At 38.7% G+C, this 22,203-nt stretch overlaps 1 protein-coding gene across 1 annotated transcript; it reads left to right on the forward strand.

The window, feature by feature from the left end:
• Window positions 1-18,344: 18,344 nt before the first annotated feature.
• On the forward strand, window positions 18,345-20,396 carry LOC149182026 (uncharacterized). Its single transcript, XM_089414428.1, has 2 exons — window positions 18,345-19,319; window positions 19,596-20,396. The coding sequence occupies exons 1-2, from the start codon at window positions 18,345-18,347 to the stop codon at window positions 20,394-20,396; spliced, it is 1,776 nt and encodes a 591-aa protein (XP_089270554.1).
• The last annotated feature ends 1,807 nt before the right edge of the window (window positions 20,397-22,203 follow it).

Here is a 22,203-nt window from a genome sequence, read left to right on the forward strand (position 1 = left end):
GAGGAATTTCTTTTCTTGGTTGTTCCTTGAGCATTTCAGATTTCTCATTAGAGTTTCTTGTCTCACCTTGTGAACTAGATTCACCTTCAACATATTCATGAAAACCAAGACCAGTCTTGATAGCAGGAGATCTTTGACTATTAATAATATCATCCAAGACTTTAGAACTATCTTGAAATCGTAAAAGCTTATCCTTTTCTTCTAGTTTACCTTTCAAGATATTTACCTCAACTTGATGTTGTTCTTCCTTTTTCAGATACTGCTTCCTTAGGTCTTCTTCAACTTTTCTCCCTTCTTCTACTTGTCGCTTTAGTTTGATCACTTCATGTTCTTGATCTTCAAGATCTTCTTTTAGAGAGAGGATCTTTGATTCAAGTCTCTGAATAGTTGTGCTCTGATCTTTTGCTATATCCTGCAATTTCTCCCTTACCCTGGTTTCCGTTTCCAATAGTTCTTTTAATTTGGCAGCTTCTTCAGTTTCTGCATTCTTCTCTTCATGTGCCATGAGACTTTTAATATCCTTGCTATCATTGGATGAAGCATTCTTCTTCTTGTGCGCCATGAGACTTCTAATATCTTCACTATCATTAAATGAACTTTTAATATGGGAATAATAGCTTCTACCATCTTGTTCATATATCCTTTCTTTGTTATGAGGACATCTAGCAGCATAGTGACCAACTCTACCACATAGAAAACATTTGAAAGGCAGCTTATCTTTGAACCGTCCAGTTCCACGTTCAAGATTCTTGACAAAATTTACCTCATCTTCTTCCTCTGACACTTCGAATGCGGCCTCTGGTGGTACCTCTAGTCGCATTTCAAAAGCAGTTAGGATCCCGTGAAGCTGTGACATGGTAAGTTTTCGCACATTCTCCTTTTCTTCTACGGCAGATACTTTAGAATCAAATTTAGTAGACAGAGATCTCAAAACCTTTTGAACTAAGACAACTTCCTCAAATTCTTCACCCAGATCCCTCATACAATTCACAATCTCATCCATACGCAGAAAATAATTAGCTACGCTTTCATTACTTCGCATCTCATACCGGATTCTGAGAGTTTGAAGCTTCGCTATTTTTACCAGATCATCTCCTTCGTAGCTTGTAACGATTTTGTCCCATATTTCCTTAGCTGATTTGAGATGCATGATCTTCATAAATTCTGATTGAGTCAAAGTACCAATAGGACATTAACTACTTTGGCATTGAGCTCATATTGCTTTTTCTCTGCTGGATCTGTAGGAGTTGCTGATGGGAATTTGTATCCTCCTTCTATGAGTCCCCAAACTTCTGCTCCAAGAGACTGTAAATATGCAGTGGTTCTTATCTTCCAGTGAGTAAAATTGTTCCCGTCAAAGACTGGTGGCCTGATGTGTGCCTCTCTTTCTGGATTAGCCATTTTGATGGATCTTTTCCTTCAAGCGATCAAGCTTCCTCTGAAGGACCCGCTCCGATACCAATTGTTGGAAATAATACTGAGAGGGGGGGTGAATCAGTATTATCAGATTAATAAAACCTTTTGAATTTCCTACTCAGAAACATATACGCGACTTCTGTTAAGTGAACAAGCGTGTACACGCGACTGTGTCTAAAGCAACTAGCGTATATGCAGATATCTTATGATTCAGTTAATCTTATCTTCAGTAAATGCATCAGAACATTATTAAGCAATTTGGGAGTAAACAGGTGCAGTATAACAGAACAGAATCATCACACAAGAGCCACACACATGAACACCATGATATAAGGTGGAAACCCAATGTGGGTGAAAACCACCTGCTGCAATTCGTCTCTTTCTTTCTTTAATGAGAAACTTCTTTTACAATATACTGGTGCAGTCCTTTACCAGTATGCAGGCTACAACCTGCAGAGGGCTACAACCCTCTCTTTCGTTTTCCAACTACTTTTGGAAGGGAGCTACAACCCCCTCAGCTCTTGTACTAGCTGATCCATTTACTAGTACGTAGGTGCTGACCCTACAACCTTCAGGGACCACGTTTCATCAATTTTCAGACTGGATCCAAGAGTACAAAGCAAACATTACCGCAATACAATCATCAACTTATACTTGCATCATAATTCATTAAACAACCCAATACCGAATCACTGAAACCCTGTCATCAAGAACACAGAACCCAAACCAGAATCTAGAACTCTGCAACAACCACCAGAATCAGCAACAACCTGAAATATCAACCCTTATCATGCATACGCTACTTCACTGTACCAAAACCGCGTGTATACGCGCTTTCTCCAAAGGCAACCCGCGTGCAGATCTAGAAATGATTACTTCTGCCTTTGCTGTCAGATCCGACCCTTACCAAGCGTCCCGAACAGATAACCAACAATACCAGATCCTCTCACTGTGTCAGCCACACACAATCCATGCTCCTTTGCCTAGTGATCTTCTCCTTATATAGCTTTAGGCCTTGTTCAATACCAAGAGCCAAAACCATAGAAACACAATACCATCAACTTCAATACTAGGGATCGACACGCCCGTCGAGACACAATGGTCCGAAACCATAGGCACAACTTCCAAGGACTAACCGCCATGGACCAAAGGTACGTTTCCACATACACGCGCTTTTGCTGAAGCCAACCTGCGTGTACACGCTGATTCTCCTTGCTGAACCTGCGTATATCTCTTTCTTGTCCTGCTGTACTGAGATCTGTCTTCTAGTTAAGTTGTCATCACCTGTACCAGTCTCTGAGCACCTGTACCAACCTTCTGAGTGAGTTGCCATCAAGGACAACACTTGAATCATAATGCCAACAATCTCCCCCTTTGGACTTGATGGCAACCACCACACCAAGTCACTCTCCCCCTTTGACATCAAGGGCAAAGGGTGGACCAAGATATTCTCTTCCTTGGTATACCTTCTGCTGACCATACTGCTGTCCATACTCCCCCTGAGTATATGCTGAAATCTCCAAATGTGCTCCCCCTTTGTGTATGCCAAAGTGTACCAATCTATCCATCCTGCTCTTGCTGAAATGTGCTGTTCATGCTCCCCTTGACTGTAGGCAAGATCTGTAAAAGATGTTCTACAAGAAGAACAAAGACTTATACATCATAGAAGACCTTCCTATCACCAAAAGACTCAACATACATTCATCACCCAACCTAGTGGGGATATCCCAATATTGACTCATTCACCTAACCATGTGAAGATACATGATAATACATGAACATTTCATCATTCATCCCAGGCATAGTGGGGAAACCAACATAGGCCGTTACATGACCTTGACATCATAAAAGAGATACATGACATAGTGATGAAATATCTAGACCAAGACTTATGAAAGCCACCAACAGCATCATGATCTGTACCATCAGCCTGCAATACCATTCCTAAACAGTAAGATGTATCATTTAGCTTCATAGACTTTATCAACACCTTCTAACCATAATGCTAACAATGCATTATTCGAAGAATATTCTCCCCCTGAGTGTAAGCCAACCATGTCTGAACCATTTCCTGAGTCTGTTCTGCTCCCCCTGAGCCTGAGCCAACCATGACTGAACCTGGGTCTGTTCTGCTACCCTTTCTTCATATACGCGACTTTGCAGCCTGTAACTCGCGTATATACGCGACTTGTCTTCAGTCTATCAGCGTATGCAGGATGGAATACTGAATTTCATCACTTTCAGATTCCCCTGTGTCTGTTATGTCAGCTGTCTGAGTTATCCCACACCTTTCTGTCTCTGTCTTCTTCAATTCCTGCAACTGTGATGATGTATGGTCCCCTTGTCTTGAATTTTGAAATCTGCTTCTGCATTCCCTTGCTTTATGCCCATAGTTGTTGCATGTATAGCACCTTATATTTTTCATGTTCCTTCTATCACACTCAAATGCTTTGTGTCCATATGCATTACAGGCAAAGCAATACCCTCTGAAATACCTGGGATGAGATGATCTTTCTTGAACCATTCTACTTCTGCATCTGGTTGCAACATGTCCAAGATTATGACATACATAACATTTAACTTTATTCAGCGGAGGAAATAATCGTCTATCACGTTCATAGTTAGGAGTAAAGGATCTTCCTTGAGGAATTTCTTTTCTTGGTTGTTCCTTGAGCATTTCAGATTTCTCATTAGAGTTTCTTGTCTCACCTTGTGAACTAGATTCACCTTCAACATATTCATGAAAACCAAGACCAGTCTTGATAGCAGGAGATCTTTGACTATTAATAATATCATCCAAGACTTTAGAACTATCTTGAAATCGTAAAAGCTTATCCTTTTCTTCTAGTTTACCTTTCAAGATATTTACCTCAACTTGATGTTGTTCTTCCTTTTTCAGATACTGCTTCCTTAGGTCTTCTTCAACTTTTCTCCCTTCTTCTACTTGTCGCTTTAGTTTGATCACTTCATGTTCTTGATCTTCAAGATCTTCTTTTAGAGAGAGGATCTTTGATTCAAGTCTCTGAATAGTTGTGCTCTGATCTTTTGCTATATCCTGCAATTTCTCCCTTACCCTGGTTTCCATTTCCAATAGTTCTTTTAATTTGGCAGCTTCTTCAGTTTCTGCATTCTTCTCTTCATGTGCCATGAGACTTTTAATATCCTCGCTATCATTGGATGAAGCATTCTTCTTCTTGTGCGCCATGAGACTTCTAATATCTTCACTATCATTAAATGAACTTTTAATATGGGAATAATAGCTTCTACCATCTTGTTCATATATCCTTTCTTTGTTATGAGGACATCTAGCAGCATAGTGACCAACTCTACCACATAGAAAACATTTGAAAGGCAGCTTATCTTTGAACCGTCCAGTTCCACGTTCAAGATTCTTGACAAAATTTACCTCATCTTCTTCCTCTGACACTTCGAATGCGGCCTCTGGTGGTACCTCTAGTCGCATTTCAAAAGCAGTTAGGATCCCGTGAAGCTGTGACATGGTAAGTTTTCGCACATTCTCCTTTTCTTCTACGGCAGATACTTTAGAATCAAATTTAGTAGACAGAGATCTCAAAACCTTTTGAACTAAGACAACTTCCTCAAATTCTTCACCCAGATCCCTCATACAATTCACAATCTCATCCATACGCAGAAAATAATTAGCTACGCTTTCATTACTTCGCATCTTAAGAGTTTCATACCGGATTCTGAGAGTTTGAAGCTTCGCTATTTTTACCAGATCATCTCCTTCGTAGCTTGTAACGATTTTGTCCCATATTTCCTTAGCTGATTTGAGATGCATGATCTTCATAAATTCTGATTGAGTCAAAGTACCCATAGGACATTAACTACTTTGGCATTGAGCTCATATTGCTTTTTCTCTGCTGGATCTGTAGGAGTTGCTGATGGGAATTTGTATCCTCCTTCTATGAGTCCCCAAACTTCTGCTCCAAGAGACTGTAAATATGCAGTGGTTCTTATCTTCCAGTGAGTAAAATTGTTCCTGTCAAAGACTGGTGGCCTGATGTGTGCCTCTCTTTCTGGATTAGCCATTTTGATGGATCTTTTCCTTCAAGCGATCAAGCTTCCTCTGAAGGACCCGCTCCGATACCAATTGTTGGAAATAATACTGAGAGGGGGGGTGAATCAGTATTATCAGATTAATAAAACCTTTTGAATTTCCTACTCAGAAACATATACGCGACTTCTGTTAAGTGAACAAGCGTGTACACGCGACTGTGTCTAAAGCAACTAGCGTATATGCAGATATCTTATGATTCAGTTAATCTTATCTTCAGTAAATGCATCAGAACATTATTAAGCAATTTAGGAGTAAACAGGTGCAGTATAACAGAACAGAATCATCACACAAGAGCCACACACATGAACACCATGATATAAGGTGGAAACCCAATGTGGGTGAAAACCACCTGCTGCAATTCGTCTCTTTCTTTCTTTAATGAGAAACTTCTTTTACAATATACTGGTGCAGTCCTTTACCAGTATGCAGGCTACAACCTGCAGAGGGCTACAACCCTCTCTTTCGTTTTCCAACTACTTTTGGAAGGGAGCTACAACCCCCTCAGCTCTTGTACTAGCTGATCCATTTACTAGTACGTAGGTGCTGACCCTACAACCTTCAGGGACCACGTTTCATCAATTTTCAGACTGGATCCAAGAGTACAAAGCAAACATTACCGCAATACAATCATCAACTTATACTTGCATCATAATTCATTAAACAACCCAATACCGAATCACTGAAACCCTGTCATCAAGAACACAGAACCCAAACCAGAATCTAGAACTCTGCAACAACCACCAGAATCAGCAACAACCTGAAATATCAACCCTTATCATGCATACGCTACTTCACTGTACCAAAACCGCGTGTATACGCGCTTTCTCCAAAGGCAACCCGCGTGCAGATCTAGAAATGATTACTTCTGCCTTTGCTGTCAGATCCGACCCTTACCAAGCGTCCCGAACAGATAACCAACAATACCAGATCCTCTCACTGTGTCAGCCACACACAATCCATGCTCCTTTGCCTAGTGATCTTCTCCTTATATAGCTTTAGGCCTTGTTCAATACCAAGAGCCAAAACCATAGAAACACAATACCATCAACTTCAATACTAGGGATCGACACGCCCGTCGAGACACAATGGTCCGAAACCATAGGCACAACTTCCAAGGACTAACCGCCATGGACCAAAGGTACGTTTCCACATACACGCGCTTTTGCTGAAGCCAACCTGCGTGTACACGCTGATTCTCCTTGCTGAACCTGCGTATATCTCTTTCTTGTCCTGCTGTACTGAGATCTGTCTTCTAGTTAAGTTGTCATCACCTGTACCAGTCTCTGAGCACCTGTACCAACCTTCTGAGTGAGTTGCCATCAAGGACAACACTTGAATCATAATGCCAACATATCATTGGGGAAATTACTCCGCATTCTTCCAAACAACATAAGTATATCCTTACTGCTACCGATTATTTTACTAAGTGGGTTGAAGCAATTCCTTTTAAGACAACAAATTCTGAGGCAATCATTGAGTTTATAGATCAATTCATCATTACCAGGTTTGGTGTCCCAAATGCTCTTGTTTTTGATAACGCATCTTACTTTTCAGGCAATGCTATGTTTGATTTCGCTATTAAAAGAGGATTTAAATTAAAATATTCTGCTAATTACTATCCTCAGGGTAATGGTTTAGCAGAGTCTACAAATAAAAATCTGATTAAAATTATTAAGTGAACTATCGAACATAACCATAAAACATGGCACAAATCCTTAATATTTGCACTATGGGCTGATAGGATAACACAGAAGTCTTCTATAGGATCTTCTCCATTTAACCTTGTGTATGGAAAAGAAGCAGTGTTACCAACAAATCTTGTCCTTCCTTCCTTAGCCCTAGTTCAGTTCATTGAGAAAACCCCTTCTTCTTCTATTCAACTTAGACATGACCAAATTCTAAAATTAGAAGAGGAAAGGGAAAAAGCCAAGGTTATTCATGTGAAACATCAGCAAATCATCAAGTCATCCTTTGATTCAGTCTCATCCGGTTCAAAACAATTTCAAGCCGGTGATTTAGTTCTGAAATGGGACAAAGCCCATGAAGACAAGGGAAAACACACCAAGTTCCAGAAGATGTGGCTTGGGCCATTTCAGATCTGTGAGAAGATAGGCCATTCGACCTTCATATTACAAGATTTATCAGGTTTGAGAGATTCTCTCCCTGTTAATGGCCTTATCTTAAAGAAATTCTTTAATTGAGGAGGTAACCCCTTCTCCTTTTTAGTTTAATAGAGTTTTGTAGTTTGTAGGACCATTAGAAAATAAAGTTGTAAGGTATCTTCCATTGACCTTTGTTGTATTTAAAAGTTGCTCAACAGAAGTAGTGTGGGTATTTACTTTTAAATAATAGAAGTCTTACATAAGAGGGATAATCTCTAGGAAACTAGGTATAATTGCATTCCAAAATCACAATTCAATTTTTGTGAACCCTTCTCAAAGTTTAGAAGTATTGTAAATCATTTTATGTTTTCAGATTGGCCACAAAAGGGTTATCAATATCAAAACAGAAACTAATCCAACTTCAGCATCTTTAACTCTTACCTTGTCATCCATTTACTCTTAAGGAGAAAATTGTCCATCCCATTCACCAAAGTTTATGGTTACTCAGAGTGTAATTCTAAAATATCTAATATTAAAGATAAGAGGTCTTATTACAAGCCTGCTTACCATGTTCATAGGGAAATAGTTTAATTGACATTACCAATACTGCATACCAAAACAGGGTAATGGCTTAGAATTATAAGACAAGGGGTCTCATCACGAGCCAGCTTGTTCGGTTAGATTACCACCAGTGAATGGCATTTTCAATAGCTGGCCACCAAACCAGGACAATGGCTTTTTATCTTAACAATAACAGAAAAAGAAAGGAAATACAAAATGTGAAAACATGTTTTGAATTCATTCTGGTAATCACACTCTTAAATGGATGGGATCATGGACAATAATATGGTTTAAAGGTATCCCTGTCGAAACTATGAACGTTTGCTGGCAGCAGAGGCTCTACCTATGACAAAGGAGTCAATTTTAAAAAGCTGATTTGGAAAGGTTCTCTGTTTTATCATTATAAACCAATAAACGCCAATTTAAAACTTAGAATGTATCTAATTTTAAACAAGAGAGGAAATTAACAAAGATAGATTCATTTTATTTAAAATGCATATAAACCTAGTTATACTAGAATTTTTCCCTTTAATGAGAACTCTATTTTGAAAAAGTTTAAGTATTTCCATACTTTTCAGAGATAACTGTTTCTTCAAGCGAATCGCCAATTGTTGTGCTCTACAACAACCCCCCATTTCATATCATTATTCCTTTAGAAAAACTATCATATGAAATGGGTCCCTTTAGATTTGATTGGTATCAATATTGTATTATTCAAAAAAGGTCCGAAAACAATAATGAAAAACATTATGAAAACCTTTTCGATAAACCCATTTTGATCTTAATAATACAAATAATCAATCTTTTGTCATTGCGATAAAGCGATCGCAAGATCGCATATCGCAATGACATAGGGAGCATACGTTAATGGCCCATTGGTTTTCGCCGATGCGATATCGCTATCGGCTATCGGCAATATTCTATGCATGTTCTTAAAGCGCCCCAGGTAATTCACCCCGATGCGATGCGATATCACTATCGGCGATCGGCGATATGCTTTCCATGTTTTCGTAGAATGCCAATACTCCCGATGTGATGCGATATCACTATCGGCGATCGGGGATGTCAAAAGGTGACAATATAAGGAGTTAAAGTTTTCCCCGATACCCGATTGCGATAAAGCACAAATTTCAAAAAAGTCGTTAAGACAGAGGGATATTACGATCAATTCATATTAAAAGCTTGATCTGTCGAACAATGATTTACCTGCGCTCAACCGCCAAAATATCCAAGGCACGCTTAAACGAATAATTCGGCCGATTAATGATATGATGGGCATTTAAAGGATTGGCAGGTTTAAACGGCCATTTAATGTAATAGTAAGTCCTGAAATCTTCCTCATAGATTGTATCCGCGCCACTTAAAGGTTAAGCCCTCATCACGCATTGATCAATTTATCTTTCTCATATTGGATTTTCATTACCAATTCTCCGTGTTACGTTTATTTTCACTCCTGTGCAGAATTCATCCAAAGCAGAAAACTCAAGCAGAATGGGGAAGAAATCTAAGAAAACCACAGTCACTTCCGCTATGCCAGCCACAGGACAAGCCGTCGCTGATGCAACAAACAAAAAGAAAGGATTGATATCTGATACTACATGTTCTGGTCTCGGTAGAACTACTTGGCAAAGTACCTACAATCTGATTGAAGTCGAAGAACCTAAACTGACAACAGTACAAGCCTTTGCAGATTCAACTCGGAAATCTGATGGTACTTTAAAGGACTTAGCTGACTCCTTCCTTCATCGGATAGCAGCTCGGGAACAAATTCTCCCATATACGGATGTAGTGCAGTGGGCAATTGAGGAAATGCCAATCATGGACAGAACCTTCTGCACCAGAGACGGGAGAATTTTCGGGTCATTCAAGGCTGATGATTTAAGGCAAATGTATCATTTGCCTGAGCCAGAGAAGAAGTACAACAAGGCGTTTTTGGAGAAATTCCGAAAAGAAAATGAAGTTGAATCCGAACCCATCCGGGATTGGAGGCAAAACCCAGCAAAACACAAACATGAATCTTCCGGTAAGTACTCGGTTGATTCCCTATGTTCTCCTTATTGTTATGCTGGAATAATGATGTGTAGATTGTGGGGGTTGCACGACTCTTCTAATTTCACTATAGAAATGGTTCCCTTGATGGAAGCGACGTGTAACAGTGAAATAATGGATTGGGCCACTATTCTATCAGATAAACTAGCAACAGCTGTTCTTGAGTTTAGAAATAAGACCCGCGTTACTAAAAGGCTAATTCCCCCATTCTATTATAGTGCCTATATTTTAGATACCTTGTGTTTTAACTCTTAATTTCCTGTGCTCAGCTGGAGGTGGACACCACAAAAACCTATGCCTATTCACATATACCATCAGAAATTATGGAAATCCTCTTATAAGCACCATTTATACCAAGTCTGCAATGGCTTTATGTTACCCATTCATTACTCTATTTTTGATAAACCTGCTCCCAAGATTTCCTACCAAGCCGGGATCGACTTAACATCAGTAGGAAGATGGTTCGGGGAGGAAAAGTTCACTTATATAAGAGTTTTTGGTAGCCAAGCCGAACCTCATGTCCTTCCTTTGTACATACCTGATAAACTGCTGGCGAGGGAAATAGCTTATCAGATCATTACTGAGAGTGTTACACAGACTCTCAAGAAAAATAAGAAGCAGGGCTGGCCCTCTTTTCCTTTGAGATGCGGTGTCTACACCTTGCATGATCTCAAACATGCAGAGAAAGAAGCTACAAAGATGAAATCATTAACTCTAGCAACTCTCCCTAATAGGCAATTTGATCCTAACAAAGTTGCCTATAATGCACTCGAACAGGCCAAATTGTCAAAGTTTGATCATAAAGAAGATATGTTTGATGACCTGTTCTCCTCAGCTGAGTCAATAATGCAGGTTAAGGCATTTGCCAGAATGAAATATCAGGATGAAGGGTTGGTTGAATTTAACAAACTTAGAGAACAGAGGTTGCAAACTTTGCCTCTAGATCTATTAGCAACAACCCCAACAACATCGTCAAGCGAGCCTGAACGGCAACAGTCAAAGGAACCTCCAGTTACAACAACAGAACCAGAAATGCCACGGAAGGAAACTCAGACTAAAGACCAGGAGAAAGTGCGGGAGGAGACCCAGATTAAAGAGCAGAAACAGACCAACATTGAAGTAAATGTGGATACTCATATTGACCCAAAATTGCTCCAGGAATGGCAGCAATTTGATTCTATTATCAGCGGTCTAGAATGTTCAAAGGACACCGAAACTTCGAAAGAAACAGACACACAGGAAACCACTTCACAACAGGTTCTCAGTGGAACCAGTGGCCCACCCATTTCAAAAGAAGTAGAAATAATACCAAAGGACCCCTCTGATCAAATCATTTTGCAGGTAGAAGAGATTCCTCCCTTGCATGTCTTCTACAGCCCGAGGCATAAAGCTGTAGTAAAATGATAGAGGAAGAGAAGAAGGACTGATCAATCTTCCCTTTTCCCAGAACAGACGATCACGAGCAATGTGGTTTGGAAGGAGGAATTTGACCCCTCTGATGACCTGACAAAACTGTCACAATATGCTGGAGCCTATTCAGCAGCAACAATAGATAAGGCATCGGAGGTGAGTCTTTTACTGAAAACAAAAGACCAGGAAATCTTCTTATTACAGGCACAACTAACTGAAGAAAAGCAAAAAGTAGAGCAGGCAGAACAGCAATTGTTGACACAACAGCAAGTAAACAATCAACTAACTCAACAATTGCAGGTAGAGAAACAAAGGATTGACCACAGTGCAATCCAGAAGCAGAAAGAATTGTCAGAGGCCTTGGCACAACTGAAGGCAGCAAATGAGCAAATGCTGAAAATAAAAGATGAGCAAATTGTTCAACTATCAGCACAACTTGAGAAGACAAAGGGCGTTCCACAAGTAACTGAATTCAGAGTAGAAGCACTACAGATAAATATGGCATTGATAGCCCAAATTAAGCTTCTATGTCAACAAATCGCCCAGGCAGAGCCACTATGTGAATTGACGGCATCAATAAGTGAAAAAATAGAAAAGGCTAGGACGGAATTAGATCAAGCTGAAGAAACGATAGCTGCATTTCTTGACTGGCAAGATACTGATCAGGGACAAGCGGTGAATTTACCAAGGATTTTAGAGTCACATAAAGATATATTATTCACAGAATGGCAGTCCCAGTTAATGAAAGCAGAGAGGGTAGTTTCAAGGTGCAAATCAACTACAAGCAATTTGGTTGAATTAGTTAATAACACTCTCTACTTATCAAATATGATTTCCCAATGCACGCCAGGAAAATTGACAGCAATGAAAACATTGGAGTAGTCATGTTATCCAGATCTAGAGGAAAAGGGGAGATTAATTGCTGGAATTAACAGTTTAACATGGGACACCTATTGGTTCTTCTTGGTAAAACCACACACACAGAGAGCCGCCCTCAAGTGCCTTACAGATGCAATCGGGTATATTATCCCCGATATTCAGGATGCCACCTATGCCGCCCAGCTTAGCTCTCGCCTCAACAGACCGCCCGAAGTGGAGCCGATGCTTGCGATAAGTCAGCTCAGATTTAAAGGCAAACAGCCTACGTGATGATTCATGCCGCCGACTGCCAGATTGTTGAGGAAAATATGATCAAAATCAATTGATACCAATTAAGTAGGATTTCAGTTTCGTAGATAGCTAGATTAATTAAGTATTTATAGACCCTTTCATTGTTTTGGAAAGGGTCGTAAAGTTTTGTACTTGACTTAAAGACTGAAGTTGCACTATTGTGCTTCAGCCATATTCTTTTATAAAACTGGACCAGTTATTCTAATTTCGACAAGGAAGCTTTTATGCAAATGTGCACTACTATCTTTGTTTGAAAGTATTTCTGTGTTGGAGGAAGAATCTCAAATAGCGATTGATATTGGGAGTGTCTAGCAGATCAGATGGTACTATTATCTATGTCTGAATTCATTCTTTTCATATGAATTTTCATTTGATTACCTTTGCTATTATCGAATATATGTATGTGTTTTAACAGCATTTCTTTATTCCTTCCACTATTGGATGTTTATGGGATGCCTTTCCTTTGATCATATATGTATCGATGATATATAAAGTGTAGCAATATTGTGCTAATCCCTTTGTTTAACGATTTAAGCAGAGTAATTCTTGAATGAATAAAAGTCCATGTTTATTGAATAGAGTCATCTACATGCCTGTTTATAAACATAGATCATCAAGCGCTACACTTTAAAAGTACAATAGTTCCCGGGATTAGTAGTAGTTCTTTTATTTCGCCGATAGATTAAGTTATTCGCCTATCATTAGATTAGTCAACCAATCATTCATTCATCCCGTTTATCCATTACTGGGAAACTGGTCCCATTATCCCCAGTCGGAGCCACCATTCCAAACGGAAAAGGAGCTGTACTAAGGTCCGGACCGGGTGGTTATCCCCCAATGTTGATACAATGATTTTTGGGGCATCAACACCAAGTCATTGGAAAAACAATGTTGTGCCCAACCCAAAGTCTCCCTTTACCTGAAACTTCTTTTACCAACACCTTATAATCGTAACCATAGGCTTGCCTCCTATAATTCCTAATCTGACATTCTCCTAACACACATTGTCCTTGAGACACCTGGAATTCATTGACACTCCTTGGAACACACACTTATTTGTTCATTTCCATGTATTTTGACCTAGTTCTCCCTTGTGATGCCCTAACACTCCCTAACATTCCTCGACGTGCATTGGAAATTTTTGACATGTGTTATCATGCCTTTTCATTCCTTGGCACGCTGTGACACTCCTTAGCCATAATGCCCTCACAACTACCCTTACTTTTTTGGGGACTTGGGAACCCAACCAATTCTTGCCTCGATTACAACAACTTGACCAAGTTACAATTATTACAACTATACTATGCCTTGTTCACCTAAGAATTGACTATAACTCATCTTAGGCTACTCATGTATAATTTCAACTTATCCAACATAACAAGTTACAAGTGACCATGTCAAGGCTCATGTCCAACTGTGGCCATAACAAATCTAAGCAAAATAGTTTACATCTTGACATGTCATAACACCTGACACATCTAACAATCCCTTGGAACTATGTGGCATGTGTTAGCACCCCCTACATTCCTTGGCATGCTTTGGCACTCCCCAACACTCCCTGACATGCCTTGTAATTTCCTAGCATATAACCTTGTCACTACCTCCTTAACACACCTAAAAATCACTGACACTCCATGTCACAAACTCTTATTCATTCATTTCCATGCATTTTGAGATAGTTCTCCCTTGTGTTTCCATGACACTCCCTAACACTCCCTGATACCTGGCACATCTTGGCATGTTGCCCTGGCACTCTAGAATTCCTTGGCACTACCTAGCATACCTCATCACTCACTCCTTAACACAACTAGAATCACTGATACTCACTATCACATACTCTTATTCATTCATTTCCATGCATTTGAAACTAGCACTCCATTGTGTTTTCGTAGCACTCCCTAACACTCCCTAGCATGCATTGACACACCCTATCACTTGTCACGTCTTGGAATATCGTTGCCCTGGCCTCTAGCATGCCTTAGCACTACAAAGAATATCTTGTCACTCCCTTAGCACACCTGTAACTCACTGACAATTCCTGTTACAAAACCTTATTCATTCATTTCCATGCATTATTTTGACCTAAGTCACAGGGTTCGGCGAACCTGAACCTTCAGGTTCGAAATTCGCCGAACCTGTAAAAAAAATTGAGGTTCGTTCAGGTTCGGCGAACCTGAAAGCCGAACCCAAAGCCGAACCCGAACCCGAACCCAAACCTTAACGAACCTGTCAAATTTTATCGAACCGGATCGAACCTGAACGAACCAAATCGAACTTGAACGAATCGCTGGTTTTCTGGACGGGTTTCCTGGACGGTTTTCGAAGAAAACAGTGGGCCGCATACCGGTTCTTCCAATTTCGCGCCAAATAATTCTTTATAAACAGTCGCGCGCTTTGTTTTTGGCACACACTGTCGGGTTGAAAGTTCTTGATTGCTGAAGCGGCAAGCCTGAGCGTTTGTTTGTAGTGAGTCTCTGTCTGAGTTGTTAGTCATTTGTAGTGGTGAGTCGGTGACTGTGAGTTGGTGAGACGACGGACGTTTGAAGTTGCGGGCCGGGGCACGACGCTGCAGTGCTGCACGCAGAGTCCAGGCCATCGAGATTCGACGCTGCACGGCACCAGTTTGCAGTTGCACCGCCAGCCTCCAGCCTCCAGGTTCGGTGACAGACACAGTTGTTATATGATATATCCTTGTTTGTTATTAACTTATTTCTGAAATTGATTGATTATATATCATATAGTATATGCGTGTCTGAACTTCGAAGTACAAGTTGGTGCCTATTGAGTCTACTATTGCAATTGCACTCGATATTGTTGTAGTTACAGGCTTACAGCTACTAGTGCCTACTAGATATGTCGAATCACACCTATTGGTCCCTAGAAAGAAATAAATTCTAACTTCGAAATAGCCATGTAAATGCTCAGATAGTGCCTATTAGATATGTTGAATCACACCTATTGGTCCCTAGAAATAAATAAATTCTAACTTCGAAATAGCCATGTAAATGCTCAGATATTCGTTTGCGGTTTAACTAATTTCAGAGGAATTAGGCACTTAGGTTCTCCGCTATTGGTTCCATTGCTCATTGTATTTCTTGTTTCACAATATAATATCAAGGTAAGCATTAATGAAAACTTACATTCACCCATGTCATTATGATTAATTAATGGAAGAAAATTCTCATAAAATATGTTGAGCTGCCGAAGTACAAGTTGGTGTTACCGTGTTTATTCTCATCTGCTGCAGCCTGCAAATAATGCAATTCATTTCTCCCTCCTTGCGCATTACAAATTATTGGGAGATGCCGGTGTTGTTCTCCTTCAAATGGACCTAGGTGTGCATTTCAGTTCCTTTTAAGATGAGGAATCTGTATCTTTTTTGCCTCAGAATCCTCGGACCTCATCTATACAGAGTCTGGCTCCTACACATGAATCTGTTGTTTTCAGTCTCAAATTGGAGAATAGTACTTGATAGACTTTTTGTAAAACTTTGTAGCGAGGGCCCCTGGGCACTAAGAAGGTCTTGATTCTTCATAATGTTGACTCTGTTCCAACATAATTTAGTTTATTTTCAGTCTCAATTTAGGGAATAGGCCTTCATAGCCTTTTTCTACAACTTCAAAACAGATGTCCCTAGGATCTAAGAAGGTTTGACTCTTTACATATAAGCTCTTAACTTTATAATAAAGTTTTAGGTGCAGGCTCGACAATTGTAACAGGCTATTTCTGAGAAATAAGGTCTTCGTGTGCCTTGGATTCCCATGCTTTTGATCTCTGGTTTTTGCGCAGTGGCTTCGGCCACTGGGTTTGAAACTTTGAGTTAATGGTTTTGCTAGGCCAACCCATCTGAAATTATAGGTGTGTTGTGGTCAATGTATACCAGACACTGCTTTTTATACCAACTTTTAAAACGAGTCACTTATGTTTTCCTTAGTTTGTTCTGCACCTGAAAATTATGCCCATAATGCCTAAAATTTGAGAATAATTTACTCATAGAGTCATATGATGCTATGCTCTGCCTCTAGGCTCTAAGTAGCAGGTCTGTTGGATCATGATTCATGATTCATACCTTAAGGCTTACACCAAATGAGTAGAATAAGTAACTATAATGTACATGAGTTGAATCAGAATGTAGGCTGGTAGCTTATCAAAACCTTCGAAGATTTTGACAGAACTGAAGAGGTTGATGTTGTGAAAAGCAATCTCAGAATCAAGCCATTTTCTCTGATAACAAAGTGGGTCAAATGAAGAAAAATCATAAATAAATGTTACATAATATTTGTTGTGTCAAACAATTTGAAGACATACAGTTAAGCTGCACATAGTTTGGTTACAACCAATTATCAATTATCTGTTGATGGTCTGCCAGAGTTCTCAAAAAAATTAAAAAAAATTACACCTCAATAAATTTAATCTTTCAGATTTTCGATATATCCAAGTTTAAGATGAATCTTGATTAACTTTGTTTTCTATATTTTATCTCTCACACCTATGTAAATAGTTATTTACTTTTTATTCAATTTAACTTTATATTATTTTAGATGGAGCCAACTTGTACTTTCTTTTAAATTTTGCAATAATAGAGAAAGTCTGCCCTTTATGAGCACATTAAAAGTTAAAACTAGAGGAGGCTTAAGGTTTACAGGTTGTATTTTGTGCTTCATCTGAGTTCTAGAAGCTTATGATGTTCATGGTGGATGCTTATTTTTTTAATCCACTTGCTGCATTTGTATCTCTTTCAAGTTTTAATGATAGGTTCATTATTGTTTATTTCATTTATTCATTACTTCATGGCCATTTTTCATGTACTAAGTGTAAAGCACCTCACCAATCTCCATAGATAATCAACCTCTATAACCATTCAATCTTTGAAATTAATTAGTGTGCTTGAAGTTATGGTTTCCGTAGCAAGATTATGAGATCATAATTTAATGAATTAATATGATGTAATATGCCGTTGCCCTCCATTTTGTTTAATGAACTTCAGACAATCAACTTGTACAGCTGCTATACCATTTGGCATTTAGTAACATCTTTGAGAATAAATTACACAAATGATATTATGTTTAAAACAACAGGACTACTGGATTATAACTTGCTTGGTGAATATGATCCAATATGCCATCGCCCTCCATTTTGTTAAATAAACTTAAGAGAATCAACCTCTATAACTATTTATGCCAACAATTCAGCCTTACATGCCACTTTATTTCATTTTGCAGTCGTTTGGGCTGCTTTGACTTTCTAATGGAAATTCAATAAAGCTTGCTACCAATTTATTTCTCCTCAAATTCATTAAATACACATGTTATAACTTATAGCCTATAATTACTGTTAAGTGATAATTACAATAGGAAGTGATAATTACTGTTATTTAAATTTGAAAGATTTGAAGAAATTGGAAAACTGAAATTTGAACAAGTTATGCATGATTTGAATGCTCATCAAAATATCAAGTTTTATTTGTATTTGAAAATTGAATTTCACTATTTTATCATTTGTTTAAATTCGAATTTTAATATGCCATTGCCAACAAAAATGCAGACATATTTGTCATGGCACCTCCAAAGTCAACGACAGAAGGATGGAAATATGTGGAGAAATTGGACAGGCCTCATGGGAGGCATTTGAAATGCAAGTTATGTAATAATGAATTTTTTGGATATTTAACTAGAGTCATGGACCACTTGCTGTCTGTCACTAATGGCAAAGGAGGTGGCGTTGAAGGTTGCAAGAATGTGTCTGCAGAGCTCAAGGAGACACTTCAGAAAGATTATGACAATATACAAAAGGCTAAGAAAGTGAATGAAAACAAAAGACAACGTGTTCAAACAGAAATTACAATGAATTACAATTCATTATCTGCACTTTCTTCAAGCACGGTTGGTGTTGGGAGTTCATCTCAGTCAAAGATCAGTAAATCAAGTGGGACAACCACATTAAATACTCTTTGGAAGCCCATGCAGAAACAAGAAGTTGATGATGCTGTAGGTGATATGTTTTTTGAATGTGCAATTCCATTTAATGTGGCAAGAAGCCCTTACTTCATCAACGCATGTAAGATGATGGCAGGTTTTGGTAAAGGATATCTCCCTCCTAGTTCTGAGACCATAAGGACCACTATTTTGAAGAGGTCAAAAGAAAGAGTTACAAACAATTTGCAGAAGATCAAAGACTCTTGGAAGGAAACAGGGTGCACAATTTTATCAGATGGCTGGTCAGATATGAATCATAGACCTCTTATTAATGTGTTGGTTTCTTGCCCTAAAGGGGTACTTTTTTTGAAAGTAGTTGATGCATCAGGGAATAAGAAGACCTCTGAATTTATTTTCAAGATTTTAGAGGAAGCTATTCTTGAGGTTGGAGAAGAAAATGTGGTCCAGGTTATAACAGATAGTGCTTCAAATTGTGTTGGAGCAGGAAAAATGGTCATGGATAAATACAGAAAAATATATTGGACACCTTGTGTTGCCCATTGTCTTGACTTATTGTTACATGATTTGGCAAAGTTTCCATGGATTAACGAGACAGTTCGGAGGGGGAAACAAATTTCTCACTTCATATTTAACCATCAACTCACATTGAGCTTGTACAGGAATAATGCATCTAGAGAGTTGCTCAGGCCTTGTGACAATAGGTTTGCCACATATTATATTACTATCAAAAGGTTAGTTGAAGAAAAAGGGAGTATAAGAGGTGTTTTTTGCAACAATGAGTGGGAAAAGTCTCATCTTTCAAAGGAAGCTAAAGGAAAGTAGTTGGAACAGGTGATTTTAGGGACTGCTTTTTGGAACAATGCTGAGAAGGTCTTAAAAGTATGTGAACCAATTGTTGATATGCTTCGCATGGTTGATAGTGATACCCCTTCCATGGGTTTTGTTTATGAGGGCATGGATCGTGCTAAAGAAGCCATTGCAAAATCTTTTAATAATGAGGAAAATGAGTACATTGCAATATGGGAGATGATTGATGAAAGATGGAAGATGTTGCATAGTCCTTTACATGCAGCAGCTTGTTATTTGGATCCTAGACTCTATGGGATAGAAAGAACAAATGATGCAGAAGTCATGAATGGCCTTTATGATGCAGTTGAACGGTTGGTCCCTGATCAAGAAGAATGCATGAGAATTAGAGAGCAGCTCCGAGCATACAGGTTGGAAGAGGGAATATTTGCAAGGTATAGTGCAATACAAGATAGGCCCAATATTCCTCCAGGGAGATGGTGGCAGTTTTATGGATCAGAGACTCCTGAATTGCAACGTTTTGCAGTTCGTATTTTGAGCCAGGGATCAAGTGCCTCTGCTTGTGAAAGGAACTGGAGTAGCTTTAACCATATCCAGTCCAAGAAAAGAAACAAATTATTGTCTACAAGGTTGGAAGACCTTGTTTATGTTCGCAGTAATTTGAAGTTGGCCTTGAGTAGTGTGGCCAAAGATGCATCTAGTTCCTACGAGCCATGGTTTGATGCTGATTCACAGCCAGAAGAAGATGATATTAGCACTGATGGTGATTCACTAGATGATCCAAATGTTGGAATTCCATCTATTGATGACTTCGATGATCCCCATTCTAGTGCCTTTACTATGCCATATGCACATGATGATTGAGAGCTTTTTGATCATACTAGAGTCTAGTAGGCCATAATTATAGACTATCTATGTTTTTTGAATTTCCTAGAACAATTTTATGGATTATAACTATTTGGCAATGGTCTTTATGACTTCCTTATTATATTAGCATTGATGATGATGAGCCAAATGATGGAATTCCATGTGTTGATGACTTTGATGATATTATGACTTTGATGATGTTTAAAATTTTGAAATTTGAAGATGTCCTACAATGATGTGTATGTTTAAATTTTGATCATGTTTTGATTATGTGATTTTTTAAAAGATTACTAGTATTTGACATTCATTTAAATTTTGAAGACTGAAAATTATGTCATTTCTTTTTGCAAACTACTATTGTGTATGTTTACATTTAACTAGATGTTAGAATGATTACATTATTGATGTATGTTTACTAATAAGAATTTGTGTTCATGTGTTTATGGATTGATTTTGAATTTTCTATTATTTTGTCATATGTAGATATATATATATATTATATATATAATATATATATATATATATATATATATATATATATATATATATATATATATATATATATATATATATATATATATATATATATATATATATATATATATATATATATATATATATATATATATATATATATATATATATATATATATGTATAGTCAAACCTAATGCTGAACCTCATTCGAACCTGATCGGAAAATTCGAACTCGAATCGAACTTAATCGTTGTCGAACTCGAACTTGAACTCAAACCGTGTGACATAGATTTTGACCTAGTGGTCCCTTGTGTTTCCATGGCACTCTGTAACACTTCCTAGCATGCGTTGACACACCCTAGTAGCTAGCACATCTTGGTTGGATGCTACCCTCGCACTCTAGCATTCCTTAGCACTCCCTAGCATACCATGTTAATCCCTCCTTAACACACATGGAAGTTGCTACACTCCCTATCACACACTCTTATTCATTCATTTCCATGCATTTTGACCTAGCGGTGCCTTGTGTTCCCTAGTGCTCACTAGCACTCCTTAGCAAGCATTGGCACACCTTGGAACTTGGTACATCTTGGCATGCTTCCTTATTATTGTAGCATGCCTTGGCACTACTAGCATACCTTGTCACTCCGTCCTTAGCACACTTGGAACTTGCTAACACACCCTATCCCACACTTTTATTCATTCATTTCCATGCATTTGAAACTAGTGCTCCCTTGTGTTTCCCTGGAACTTGGCCCTAACACTCCCTAGCATGTGTTGGTGCCACACCCTAACACTTGGGACATCTTAGCAGGCCTTAGCACTTGGCATGACTTAGCATGCTTAGCATGCCTTGGAACTATCTAGTATGTGTTAGCTTGGCATTTTTTGTCACATGTTGGCACTCCCTAGTTGTCATGCCCTTATAGATAGCCTTACCTTTTTGGTGACTTGGGAAACCAACGAAGTCATTGAAAAAATAATGGTGTGCCTAGACTGAACACTCGCCAACACTCGACATGCATTCACACTATTTGGCATGTGTTAGCATGCCATTTCATTCCTTAGCACCCACTGACACTCCTTAGATATCATTCCCTCACAACTACCCTTACATTTTTCGCAACATGGGAACCCAACCAAATCCTACCTCAACTATAACAACAACTTGACTATAACAATAGCTTGACCAAGTTACAATTACTACAACTAGACTATGCACTATTCACCTAAGAACTTCCTATAACTCATCTTAGGCTACTCATGTTGAATATCAACTCATACAACTTAAAAAGTTATGAATACAAGGTTCACATCTAACCGTGGTCG

Source organism: Pinus tabuliformis, chromosome 3_2, assembly GCF_031772625.1.
Source record: "Pinus tabuliformis cultivar Carrire ecotype Pingquan chromosome 3_2, CPIR1, whole genome shotgun sequence".
In the NCBI taxonomy this organism is placed as follows: Eukaryota; Viridiplantae; Streptophyta; class Pinopsida; order Pinales; family Pinaceae; genus Pinus; species Pinus tabuliformis.

What these genes read in the sequence shown, in the direction of transcription:
- LOC149182026 (XM_089414428.1), top strand. Translation starts at nt 18,345, where the DNA reads ATGGCACCTCCAAAGTCAACGACAGAAGGATGGAAATATGTGGAGAAA. An exon ending in TTCCATGGATTAACGAGACA is followed by an intron (nt 19,320 to 19,595) that starts GTTCGGAGGGGG and finishes AATGCTGAGAAG; the next exon opens with GTCTTAAAAGTATGTGAACC.